The following is a 13,525-nucleotide window of genomic DNA, read 5'->3' as shown; positions in this document are numbered from 1 at the left end:
TCCCCTTGGACATCAGATATTCTTCAACTGTTGCAAAAGAAACACTGTCCCTAATTATCTTTTTGGTATCTATGGTTTACGATAAACCTGCTATATTTTCTACCATAAGAATCTAGTCAACCCCTTGTTCGAGGGCTTGTTCTGTTGAATTGTGCTGGTGGCATGAACAACAAGGCAATTGTTGATGATTGGAGAATCAAGCTATTGTTACCATTGCTTTGGTTCATTGATTTTTTGTTGAAGCAAAGGCCAATTGCTTCTGCTATATTTGAGCGTGTGAAACAAAGGTATTTTCTCTTCTCTTTATTCAGTCCATTGTTCATTATCCTAAAACACTAGAGTCAAAATTAAAAAAATCTATGATGTGTATACATTGGTGCTTCAGGGAATCACTGAGGAATATTTTACTGTCGATCTATGCAAATAAGGAATCTGTGGATGAAACACTGGTTGAGGTATCAACCTCAAAACTGCAGATCATACGAGAGCCTGCCAATGAGGAAGGGGCACTTGATGCATTTGTTTCGATTGTAACAGGCCCACCAGGGCCGAACCCAGTTCAATTGATGCCATCAATCTCTATACATGTACTAGTTTTATGGGGTGATGAGGATCCATTCACACCCCTCGATGGACCTGTTGGTAAATACTTCTCATATCTGCCTTCTAAACTCTCAAATGTGAAGTTAATTGTATTGGAAGGAGTAGGACATTGCCCCCATGACGACAGGCCTGAGTTGGTCCATGAAAAGATGCTTCCTTGGTTGGCTGAAACATTTAATTTCTGAGAAATTTACTTTCTCATCAGCAAGTTTTAACGAGCATTAAATATTATTCCTATTGTAAAAAGACAAAACAACTCTTCTATTTATGTTGTATATATCAATTCTTATTCAACCGCTTGGTTATCTTTTGGCACCGAAAGGAATGTTGGAGAAACTGATCTCTGACAAGTTGTAGAAGCTCCAAATTGATTAAAGAAATATATCAAATTATTCAATAAAAAATCAAATTCAGCACAATAATAAAGAATAATGATTTAGTAATCCATATTGCTCATGTCAATGATATGTGAATGATAGGATCCAATTTTATACATGAAAAAGATACAATAATCTAAATCGAAATATAAGTTCACAGGCATCTTCAATCCTTTCCTTACAAGTCATTTTGTAAATATAAATTCTAACCATAGACGATATCACATCAACTATGGAATCAAATGCACCATTCCAAATATGGAATTGGTAGAGATACTTGAAAAAGTGCATACATGTTTAAGCAAATGGATTCACAACTCAGGTGAGTTGAGTGAAAATGACACCTATCTCAGTCTTCTTCGTTACAGTTGAAACATGTGCTTGGGTCTTCCATTGACGTAGGATCTGGGGTGTGAAGTAAATGGATCCCACATTTTTTCACCCCGCAGCACTGGCACTCCAAAGGTGGAAAAACATTAAAGTGGACAGCCTCAAGAATGCAATTGCATTTCCAAAAACCATTAAAATCCTCTTCACAGAACAGATAGTGCCCCAAATGTAAGTGATCTGATTCTACATAATTAACTCTGCTATGAAATAATCGTGTGTCATGCGTACCACAATCTTTGGTGGTTTTCACTTTGAGCTCAAAAGAAAATGAAAACCATCTGCTACAATCTACATGACGGTCTGAAAATGCTAAAATAGCACTAAATGCAATGCCCTGCACCCTGCTATTATTGAAGGAATCTGGCGGCATCTCCAAGGTTATAAAAGATCCCACACTTTGAAACTCAAACCACTTTGGAATTTCATTCCCAGGTAGTACTATATGACCTTTGCCCATGGAAAAACCTCTCTGTACCAAAAAAACATAATTTTAAACCCAAAAAAAAAACAAAGATTGTAGAAATTGTAAATAGAGAGAGTTAAAGACACACATTTAGCCATACTTCTTGCCATATTCCTAGCCAATGTATGGCTGGCATATAGTTCGTATGCTGAATTCTCAGGGTATCTGCAACAATTCCTGCAGTAGAATTACCTTCCAATTTAAAATTATTGCTCCGGTAAAAAAAAATTGCCTGTAAGATTCATAACTTAGAGAACAAACCTAAAAATGGTTGCAGTGCCAAGCAACCTCGTTCAAGGAATGAAGGCTTTTGTACGGATTGGAACCTCTCACCATAACTTAAGAGGAGGTATCCCGACACGAAAAGTTGGATAATGCTTTGTGGTATTCTCTCAATATTGGTTTTCGCTACATTCAATATTATTGGCGAGGATAATTGGCCAAGACATTCGGGCAATCTCTGAAGATTTGAGCAACCACGGAGACTAAGAAGTCCAAGAGACTTCAACTTACAGAGGCTGCTTGGGAGACTCTTAAGCCTTTTACAATCTGAAAGGTCTAACAACCAAAGCCTAAGTAGAAGCTCAAATGATGAGGGTAGTTCTTCAATTGCAGTTCCACTTAAAAATAGCTTGCCTACGTTACCAGATGAGATCTCTGGAAGCCTCTTCAGCTTTGAACAACCCGAAAGATCAAGTTCAGTAAGAAATTCCAAATTAAATATTCCAGCTGGAAGACTTTTCAGGCTTTTGCTACCTCTTAGATTCAACATAACTAGCTTGTTCAGATGTGGAATCAACGTGGGGTTTGGAGTTTTGGCAATTAGCTTCTTGCAGGCACCATGGATTAGCTGGTTTAACTTACTATAATGCTGCTCGGTCAAAAAAGAGGCAAAGATAAAATCATTACTATGTATGATAATTTAACGTTCTTATTGAAAGATTGCACATATATATTAAGGTAAACATACCTTCACACCATTCCAAAGTTGTTCAATGTCGCTATTAGGCACTTCAAGAAACACAAGTTTCTCTGCACTAAGGTTTGAAGGTAATGACTTCAACGGATATCCATGCCAGTGAAGATATTTCACTTCAGCAAATCCGAGTTCTTGCAAATAAGACACCTTGCATTTGTTCTTCCCATTGAATGATGAACTATAGAATTTTAAAAATCTCAATTTACGCATCTTTGTGAAAATATTGGGATTTAGATGGATCTCTTTTACTTTTGACATATCCAAACAGATACCCTCAATTTTTTCTGTCCCCTAAAAATAAATAAAAAAATCAATAAAGTTAACATCAAATGAAAAATGATATTGATATTCCACTAATGATTAACACTTCAGCTCCACCAAGACAAATTTTTGGGGCAAGTTTGTCACTCATTCACAATTAAAGGTAGCTTGGTTATTAATTCAACTTTAATTTGTCCTTGTGTGGCGTTTATGTCAGATTGGAGTGGGGTTCTCCATCATTACTCAAATTAAATTTCAATAATTCATGTTTATTGTTATTGCTAGGCAGTTAAACTCTTAATTGCAAATGCACAAAGAAATATAATAGCACAAGTAATACTTAACATAAAAATTCTGTATGTGTACTATACAAATTTATATATCAATTATGCTTGCAAACGGTTATGCAAGTTGTCAATCGCATTTATAATTTATTACTACATCATCTAACCACTATTGTGTTTCTAATCATTGTCACTCTTCTGTTAATTCTAAGACTCATTTGCTCGAGCGTATATAAATATATTCACATCAAGTTTTGAAACACTACAATATTCCAAAAAAATAATCCACAACAGACTGCTTACCATATTATATGTAAGAACTTCGTAGATATCCTCATGATGCCACAATCTACTGCGGTTTTTCAGATTAATTGATTCTTGTCGAACAATTTCCCTACCCAATTCTTGTAATAAATCATGCATTGTTATCCTTTTGTGTGAATCAATAGCAATGAGAGACTTATCAACAAGAACAATTATTCCTATTTCTGGGTAGAAGCCGCTTGCATTAAAGAATTTCATTATGGGATTTACATGCTCACCTTGAAAGAAACAAGCAACATCAAGGAAAATACTTTTCTCTTTATCGTCCAAATCATCATAACTTATTTTTAATACCTCTAGAATACTTGGATGGAGGATTCTTTGCAATTTGTCTATTGCGCTTTCCCAGACTTCTTTTTCCCTTTTATGTAGAAAGCAACCCAAAACTTTAAGAGCTAAAGGAACACCTTGAGCATATTTCATTACTTTGCTTGAAAGTTCCTCATAACCAACATCAGGATGGTTTTGTTTGAAGGCATGTCGACTAAAAAGCTCAATAGCGTGATGATATTCTAATGCCTTCATCTCATAGATTTTCCTCACCCCCCAATTTCTAAGCACTTGTTTATTTCTGGTGGTTATTATGATTCGACTCACAGGCGTCAACCAATCAAGACTTCCAATTAAAGATTCTAATTGGCTGAAGCAAGTCACATCATCAAAAACAATCAGAACCTTCATGTGGATGAGCCTTCTAAAATTGAGGTCAATACCAGGAATCGCATTTTTATCCTTCAATAAATTTGAAAGAAGTTTTTGTCGTAAGCAAGCTAATCCTCCTGGTCTTTGTGACTCTTCTCTAACATTTTCGAGGAAGCAAGAACCTTCAAAATCACCCGAGATTTTGTCGAAAATAGCTCTAGCGATTGCTGTTTTGCCTATACCACCAATGCCCCAAATCCCTAAAGCGTAAACACCTTTAGACTCAACACCCAATAGAGATTCAATTTCCTCAACTTTTGATTCCACTCCAACCAGCTGGTTTTTGTTATCACGCGGCCGAAACACTTCATCCAATCTCTTCAAAATGTGATTAACAACTTCATTTATAAGTTCCGACTCACGCCTAGCAAATACATAAAATTAGCCGCGGTAACTTCAAATTAATTAATAGGAGGAATTTGCATTAAATATGAAATAAGGTAGATTGTCAATTTTCCTATTGAAATTAATATATACCACTATAAGTCTACAATCTCACAATAAATTGATAACTTTTAAGTTGCAGGAATATGCGTGAGTTTTTTTTTTTTTTTTTTAATCGTGGTATATGAGTGAGAGGTTGAAATTGCTTAAAAAACTATAGAGCACCACTAATTTTGTTAGATATATATTGTAAAATTCTCTTGCTTTTATTATTAATTCTATCAAAATTATTTTATAATTATAGAGCACAAAAGTGAGGAAGTCAAGAATTTGATGCTTAAAAATATTTAAAATTGTAGTTTAGCATCTGGAAATTTAACTAAGAGTGCTGCGTGAATTTTATTTATTGTTAAATATTAGTATGAGAAATTAAAGGTAACTTTTCAATTTCACCTGATGTTAAGAGAATGAAAGCCAGACAAACTGGCTGCTTCCTTCAACGCTTTCCTCCAACTCCGCAGCTTCTCAGTATTCTCCTTTAATCTTTCTTCGAGCTTCGAAAATGAATCCCCAAAACTCCCAGTTTGGTTTCTCACGTGTGATGGATCAACCCGATAGAAAACCGGAATCACAATCTGTGCATACTCTTTCTTGCACTCGAGGATCTTGACAAGTTCATCGAGACACCATCTGGAAGATGCATACCCCTCTGAGAAGACGATAACTGAAATGGCTGATGCTTCAATTGCATTCACAAGTGACTCCGAAATTTCATCTCCTCTGTTAAGTTGGTCATCAATGAAAGTTTGGATATTTTGTCGACACACAGCAGAATAGAGATGGCTAGTAAAGTTGTCCCGGGTGTCCTCTCCTCTGAAACTAACAAAAACATCATACTTCTTGTTGTTTCGAGAAGAAGAAGCCATAATCAACAGAAACAGTTGAATTGATTAGAGAGATATTTTGATTCGGATGAAAACAATTATTGAACTAAATGTGAACGACTCTGTAGAATAAATCGATGCCATGAACCTTCCTTCAAGTACCGTGATAATTTTTGAATTTCATCTCATTGTCCAACCACCGTGCACTCCACGATGATTGATTAATTCCACATGAACACCAGACTTTTCAACATACGGCTTCTGTGCTTTCATACTCATAGAATAAATCGATTTTGATGGGAGGAAAACAATTATTGAATCCAATGTGCGTGACTCTGTAGAATAAATCGATGCTATGAACCTCCCTTGAAGTTCCGTGATAATTTTTCAACATCTCATTGTCCAAGCACCGTGGACTGTACGATGACTGAATTTACTTTGTGGACTTTTTGCTGAAATTTCCACATGAACACCATACTTTCAACACACGGCTTCTGTGCTTTCACACTCACAAGTCAAAACTATCAGCAACGACCAAGGAGATATTTTAATTTTTATCGCTCAATTTATCGTATCAGTCCTCGTCTCTCAGTTAATTGTATTTAATTTTGAAAATTGTCTTATTTATCATATATGTTTAAAACAAAAGCTACGTAACCTTTTTTTTTCCCTTAATGTTGCTTGTTTATTTATTTATTTGTTTTTTGGGAACTTATGTCTAAGTTTTAGATATTTACATTTGAATACAAAAAGTGAATTTTATGACTTTTATCAAAATGAAAACATATATTGAATGGAAAGTAAATACTATATCTTAAAGATATTTCTATTAAATATAGTTATTTCTTAAACTATAAAGTTTAATCCATTTATTCATTTTGACTTATAAGGACAAAAATGTCAAATAACCATGTTTATTTTTTAAAAAATTATAAAAAAAATAAGATGTCACTTTATTTTCAGATATTAAAAAAAATAAACATATTATTTAGACATTTATGTTAAGACTTCACCCAAATTCAAGCCTATTCAAATTTTAAATTAAAAAAAATGCTACCTTAGTACTCTTTGAGTCTCTCGAGTAGTGATGAAAATTAATTTTATTTTATTTTCTATGTTGGACTAGGCTTCAATTGTATATTATTGTATCTTATGTTTGAAAATCTTTTAAACTATTTTAAAAATCGATATTATCTACCAAACAAACATTTTATTTCAACTACTTATGGCTTATTTGATCCATAAATTAAATAATGGATGGTGCGTTCGGTTAGTTTCTCAATAAAATAGATCTAGAAACTGATGTAGTTCAAAAAGGCATCTTTTATTATCACACTAGTAGCAGAAGTAAATATGTGAAATAAAATATTGGAAATATACTCGTGGGGAATAATAATTGTGGAAAATTGGAGAAATAATTGATGAAACTTTATAGGTACAAAGAATAATAATCAAAATAGTAAACTGTATGAATTAACAGTGCTGCGAGACACAATATTGTTTTCCTCAAGACGTTATTTACTCCCTCTTCCAATTGAGTGATATACATAAGTTAAGTAAATATGCCTTCATGATATAATGAAGTGCTTGTGTTTATTTGCCTGTATTATGCACAAACAAAAGCAAACCTAAATGTCCTTGTATGTTGTAAACTTACGAAAAATTAATATATTGTTCCTGCAAAAAATAATATATTAAGGATTTGATGCATAAAATATAGATGTATTATGCAGAAATTCGTTTTAGGAAAGAGGGGTTAAAATAAAAAAAGAAAAAAAGGAGTGGTGCAAGAAGATATATGGATCACAAAATGGCGTAACTTCTATTTATAGAAAATGTTGCGACTTTTATTTATAGATAATCATGTGCTCCTTCATTTAGGTTGTCTTTTTACTTTTATTTATAAGTAACGTTCTATGCTCTAGTGTGAATTTGTGTTGCTTGCACCAAATCCCTCGAAGGTAATTGCATGCACCTGATCCCTCCAAAGTTATTACATGAATGTTTTGTTCCAAGAATTGATTTTAGCATTTTCTCCTATTATTAATAATCATTAGAAAAAGGAAAACAATAAAAATAGATTCATGAAAATATCAGTCTTCTACGTTACAGTTGAAACATCTGCTTGGATCTTACATTGAATTCATAGAATCTCGGGCGTGAAGTAAATGGATCCCACATTTTTTCACCCCGCAGCACTGGCACTCCAAAGGTGGACAAACATTAAATTGGACAGCCTCAGGAATGCAATTGCATTTCCAAAAACCATTAAAATCCTCTTCACAGAACAGATAGTACCCCAAATGTAAGTGATCTGATTCTACATAATTAACTCTGCTCTGAAATAATCGTGTGTCATGCGGACCACAATCTTTGGTGGTTTTCACTTTGAGCTCAAAAGAAAATGAAAACCATCTGCCACAATCTACATGACGGTCTGAAAATGCTAAAATAGCACTAAATACAATGCCCTGTACTCTGCTATTATTGAAGAAATCTGGCGGCATCTCCCAGGTTATAAAAGATCCCACACTTTGAAACTTAAACCACTTTGGAATTTCATTCCCAGGTAGTACGATATGACCTTTGTCCATGGAAAAATCTCCCTGTACCAAAAAATCATAACTTTAAACCCAAAAAAAAAAATTGTATAAACTGTAAGGAAACAGAGTTAAAGACACCTTTTCCCGTATTTCTTTCCAACGGACAGCTAGCACATGGCCCATATGCTGAATTCTCAGGGCATCTTCAACAATTCCTGCAGTACAATGACCTTTCAATTTAAAATTATTGCTCTGCTCAAAAGACACTGCTATAAGATTCAGAACTTAGAGAATAAACCTAATAATGATTGCAGTGGGCAATGATCGGCATCTAACCCTCGTGCAAGGAATGGAGGCTTTGGTAAGGATTGAAGCCTCTCACTATAATTTAAGAGGAGGTATCGCAACACAAAAAGTTGGATAATGCTTTCTGGTATTCTCTCAATATTGGTTTTCGCTAGATTCAATAACATTGGCGAGGATAACTGGCCAAGACATTCGTGCAATCTCTCAAGATTTGAGCAACCACTGAGATCAAGAACTCCAAGAGATTTCACCTTACATAGGCTGCTTGGGAGACACTTAAGACTTTTACAATCTGAAAGGTCCAAGTACCCGAGCCTATGTAGAAGCTCAATTGATGAGGGCAGTTCTTTAATTGCAGTCCCCCTTAAAAGTAACCAGCTTATATTACCTGATAAGATCTGCGGAAGCCTCTTCAGTTTTGAGCAGCCCGAAAGATCAAGTTTGATAAGAAATTCCAAATTAAATATTCTAGCTGGAAGACTTTTCAGGCTTTTGCTACCTCTTAGATTCAAGATAACTAGCTTGTTCAGACTTGGCATCAACGTGGGATTTGGAGTTTTGGCAATTAGCTTATTGCAGGCAGCATGGATTATCTGGTTTAGCTTACTATAATGCTGCTCGGTCAAAAAAGAGGCCAAGACAAAATCGTTACCGCGTATAATAATTTAATGTTGTAATTTGAAAGATTGCACATGTATAATAAGATATCCATACCTTCACACAATCCCAAAGTCGTTCAATGTCACTATCAGGCACTTCAAGTAACACAAGTTTCTCTGCACTAAGGTTTGAAGGCAATGACTTCAACGGATATCCATACCAGTGAAGATATTTCACTTCAGCAAATCTAGGATCTTGCAAATAAGATATCTTACATTTGTTCTCTCCATTGACTGATGAACCATAGAACTTTAAAAATCTCAATTTAGGCATCTTTGTGAAAGTATTAGGATTTAGACGGATCTCTTTTACTTTTGACATATCCAAACAGATGCCCTCAATTTTTTCTGTCCCCTAAAAATAAATAAAAAAATAAAGTTAAAATCAAATGGAAGATGATATGTATATTCCACTAATGAATTGCACTTCAACCCCACCAAGAAAAACAATTTGGGGCAATTTTGTCACAAATTTACAATTAGAGGTAGCTTAGTTATTAATTCAATTTTTATTTATTCTTGCATGGAGTTTATGTGGGATTGGAGTGGGGCTCTCTGTCATTACTCGAGTCAAATTTCAATAATTCATGTTTATAGTTATTGCTACGCAGTTAAGAAACATAATAACACAAGTAATAATTAACATAAAAATTCTGCATGTGTAATAGACAAATTTACATATCAATTATGCTTGCAAACGGTTATGCAAATTGTCGTCGCATTTATAATTTATTGCTACGTCATCTAACCACTATTGTTTTTTCTAATCATTGCCACTCTTCCATTAATTCTAAGACTCACGAGTGCGAGCGTATGTAAATATATTCACATGAAGTTTTTAAACACTACATTGTTCCAAAATAATAATACACAACAAACTACTTACCGTATTATACGTAAGAACTTCATAGATATCTTCATGATGCCAGAGCCTACTGCGGTTTTCAGGATTAGTTGATTCTTGTCGAACAATTTCCCGACCCAATTCTTGTAGTAAATCATGCACTGTTATCTTGTTGTATGAATCAATAGCAATGAGAGATTTATCAACAAGAACACTCATTCCTATTTCTGGGTAGAAGCCACTTGCATTAAAAAATTTCATTACTAGATCTACATCCTCACCTTGAAAGAAACAAGCAACATCAAGGAAAATATTTTTCTCCTTATCGTCCAAACTATCATAACTTATTTTTAATACCTCAAGAATACTTGGATGGAGGATTCTTTGCAATTTATCTATTGCACTTTCCCAGACTTCTTTTTCCCTTTTATGCAGAAAGCAACCCAAAACTTTAAGAGCTAAAGGAACACCTTGAGCATATTTCATTACTTTGCTTGAAAGTTTCTCATAACCAACATCAGGATGGTTTTGTTTGAAGGCATGTCGACTAAAAAGCTCAATAGCGTGATGATATTCTAATGCCTTCATCTCATAGATTTTCCTCACCCCCCAATTTCTAAGCACTTGTTTATTTCTGGTGATTATTATGATTCGACTCACAGGCGTCAACCAATCAAGACTTCCAATTAAAGATTCTAATTGGCTGAAGCAAATCACATCATCAAAAACAATCAAAACCTTCATGCGGCTGAGCCTTCTAAAATTGAGGTCAATATAAGGCATCGCATTTTTATCCTTCAATAAATTTGAAAGAAGTTTTTGTCGTAAGCAAGCTAATCCTCCTAGTCTTTGTGACTCATCTCTAACATTTTCGAGGAAGCAAGAACCTTCAAAATCACCCGAGATTTTGTCGAAAATAGCTCTAGTAATTGCTGTTTTGCCTATACCACCAATGCCCCAAATCCCTAAAGCGTAAACATCTTTCGACTCAACACCTAATAGGGATTCAATTTCCTCAACTGTTGATTCCACTCCAACCAGCTGGTTTTTGTTATCACGGGGCTGAAACACTTCATCCAATCTCTTCAAAATGTGATTAACAACTTCATTTGTAAGTTCCGACTCACACCTAGCAAATACATAAAATTAGCCAAAGTAACTTCAAATTAATACGAGGAATTTGCATTAAGTATGAAGTAAGGGAGATTGTCAGTTTTCTTATTGAAATTAATAAATACCACCACTAGTCTACAATATCCAATAAATTAATAACTCTTAAATTACAGGAATATGTGTGAGTATTTTTGTTTTTGGGAAAATTATCACTGTACTACTTCTCTTTTGTCTTATGTTCATCTAACCACCATAAAATTCTAACATATTTTTTTCACCTTTTTTTTTTAAATTTGTATCTATTAACCACTTTTGCACTAACACCGTTAAATAATTTAAAGAAAATGATAAATTTACCTCTAAATAAACTAAAAGATCATTTTATTTTATAAAAGCTTGGAAAATAAAAAAATTATAATTAAAAAAATACCCCTAAATTTAATAAGACATAAATCTCAAATAGAGGTGCTCAGCTAATTTTTATTAAATTTAGATTTTACAAAATTTTAATACTAATTTTTTAAAAAATTATAATTTTACAATATTTTAATAAAAATAACTGAATTTATTATTATAAATTATAATTTTGTAAAAATTAATTAAAATAACTGAATTTATTTATTAAAAATAAATCCTCAAATTTTAATAATTTAGGGGATTTTATTAAATCCCAAAATTTTGTAATTATTTTTATAATTATAATTTTTTACTAAAATATTTTTTATTAAAAAATAAAAATTGTAATTTTGGGATTTATTTTTAATTAAATTTAGGGGTATTTTTATAATTATAATTTTTATTTTCATAGTTTTTATAAAATAAAAATGGTCTTTTAATTTATTTAAGGGAAAAATTATCATTTCATTTAAATTATTTCATGGTGTTAGTGCAAAAGTGGCTTATTGATTCAAATTTTTTTTTAAAAAAAAGGTGGTGCAAAGAATATGTTAGAATTTTGTAGTGGTTGGATGTACAATAGATAAAAGGAAGGTGGTGCAAGGATAATTTCCTTTTTTTTCCTAATGGTGGTATATGAGTGAGGTTGCAATTGCTTAAAAAAATGACAGACCACCACTAATTTTGTTAGATGTATATTGTAAAATTCTCGAGCTTTTATTATTAACTCTGTCAAAATTATTTTATAATTATGGGAGCACAAAAGTGTGGAAGTCTAGAATCTGATGCTTAAAAATTTTTAAAATTGTAGTTTAGCATCCGGAAATTTAACTAAGAGTGCTGCGTGAATTTTATTTATTGTTAAATATTAGTATGAGAAATTAAAGGCAACTTTTCACCTGATGTTAAGAGAATGAAAGCCAGACAAACTGGCTGCTTCCTTCAAAACAGTCCTCCAACTCCGCAGCTTCTCAGTATTCTCCTTTGATCTTTCTTCGAGCTTCGAAAATGAATCCCCAAAACTCCCAGTTTGGTTTCTCACGTCTGATGGATCAACCCGATAGAAAACCGGAATCACAATTTGTGCATAATATTTCTTGCACTCGAGGATCTTTACAAGTTCATCGAGACACCATCTAGAAGAAGCGTATGATTCAGAGAAGACGATAACTGAAATGGCTGATGCTTCAATTGCATTCACAAGTGACTCCGAAATTTCATCTCCTCTGTTAAGTTGGTCATCAATGAAAGTCTGGATATTTTGTCGACTCAGAGCAGAATAGAGATGGCTAGTAAAGTTGTCCCGGGTGTCCTCTCCTCTGAAACTAACAAAAACATCATACTTCTTGTTGTTTCGATAAGAAGAAGCCATAATCAACAGAAACAGTTGAATTGATTAGAGAGATATTTTGATTCGGATGAAAACAATTATTGAACCAAATGTGAGCGACTCTGTAGAATAAATCGATGCCATGAACCTTCCTTCAAGTTCCGTGATAATTTTTCAATTTCATCTCACTGTCCAAGCACCGTGCACTCCACGATGATTGATTAATTCAACTGCTTTGTAGACTTCTAGCTGAAAATTCCACATGAACACCATACTTTTCAACCCACGGCTCACAACCTCTAGATGTCCTTTTTATTATTTTTTTTTCTCCCTTCGAAAAATAAAAGAAAATAATAATCCATTTAATAAATTAACTCATCTCACGCGCAAGGACCACCACCACCACCACCACCAATTTATCTCAAAACCTAGGCTCCCATTCATTGGATGCCCCCTTGATCATTAGACCCATGCAATCCATGTGTGGTACGATTTTCCCCATTTTTTGTTACAATTTTTAAGGTTTATTTTTCTTTAAATCTCAAATTGAAATAGACAATCTCGGTGAGATATGCAAATCAAGTTATTTGTACATCCACCCATCCATCTAATCTAATATAAGATTTTGTCAATTCTCACAGGATTATTTAACCGGCACTCTTGGCTCCATAAATCTTAACATA

General features: G+C 33.6%; 3 protein-coding genes across 3 annotated transcripts in view; 1 reads left to right on the top strand and 2 right to left on the bottom strand.

Annotated features, from left to right (window-relative positions):
• LOC18045802 (pheophytinase, chloroplastic) overlaps nt 1-788 on the top strand; it is a 1,882-nt gene extending 1,094 nt beyond the window's left edge. The window contains exons 5-6 of the mRNA XM_024187188.1: nt 110-287; nt 386-788. Coding sequence (XP_024042956.1) covers nt 110-287; nt 386-788 — 581 coding nt within the window. The remainder of the gene's footprint in view (nt 1-109; nt 288-385) is intronic.
• Nucleotides 789-3,564: 2,776 nt separating this feature from the next.
• Nucleotides 3,565-4,760, bottom strand: LOC112099733 (TMV resistance protein N-like). The gene is made up of 2 exons (XM_024187187.1): nt 4,746-4,760; nt 3,565-4,701 (listed from the first exon to the last, which is right to left on the bottom strand). Exons 1-2 carry the CDS (start codon nt 4,758-4,760, stop codon nt 3,565-3,567), a joined length of 1,152 nt encoding a protein of 383 aa, XP_024042955.1.
• Nucleotides 4,761-5,127: 367 nt separating this feature from the next.
• On the bottom strand, nt 5,128-13,052 carry LOC18045800 (TMV resistance protein N). Its single transcript, XM_024189000.1, has 2 exons — nt 12,412-13,052; nt 5,128-5,220 (listed from the first exon to the last, which is right to left on the bottom strand). Exons 1-2 carry the CDS (start codon nt 12,882-12,884, stop codon nt 5,217-5,219), a joined length of 477 nt encoding a protein of 158 aa, XP_024044768.1. The 5' UTR covers nt 12,885-13,052; the 3' UTR covers nt 5,128-5,216.
• Between the last annotated feature and the right edge of the window lie 473 nt (nt 13,053-13,525).

Source organism: Citrus clementina, unplaced genomic scaffold (genome assembly GCF_000493195.1).
Source record: "Citrus clementina cultivar Clemenules unplaced genomic scaffold, Citrus_clementina_v1.0 scaffold_3, whole genome shotgun sequence".
Taxonomy (NCBI): domain Eukaryota; kingdom Viridiplantae; phylum Streptophyta; class Magnoliopsida; order Sapindales; family Rutaceae; genus Citrus; species Citrus x clementina.
Note: the sequence above shows the minus strand (reverse complement) of the source record. Positions and strands in the feature narration are given on the sequence as shown.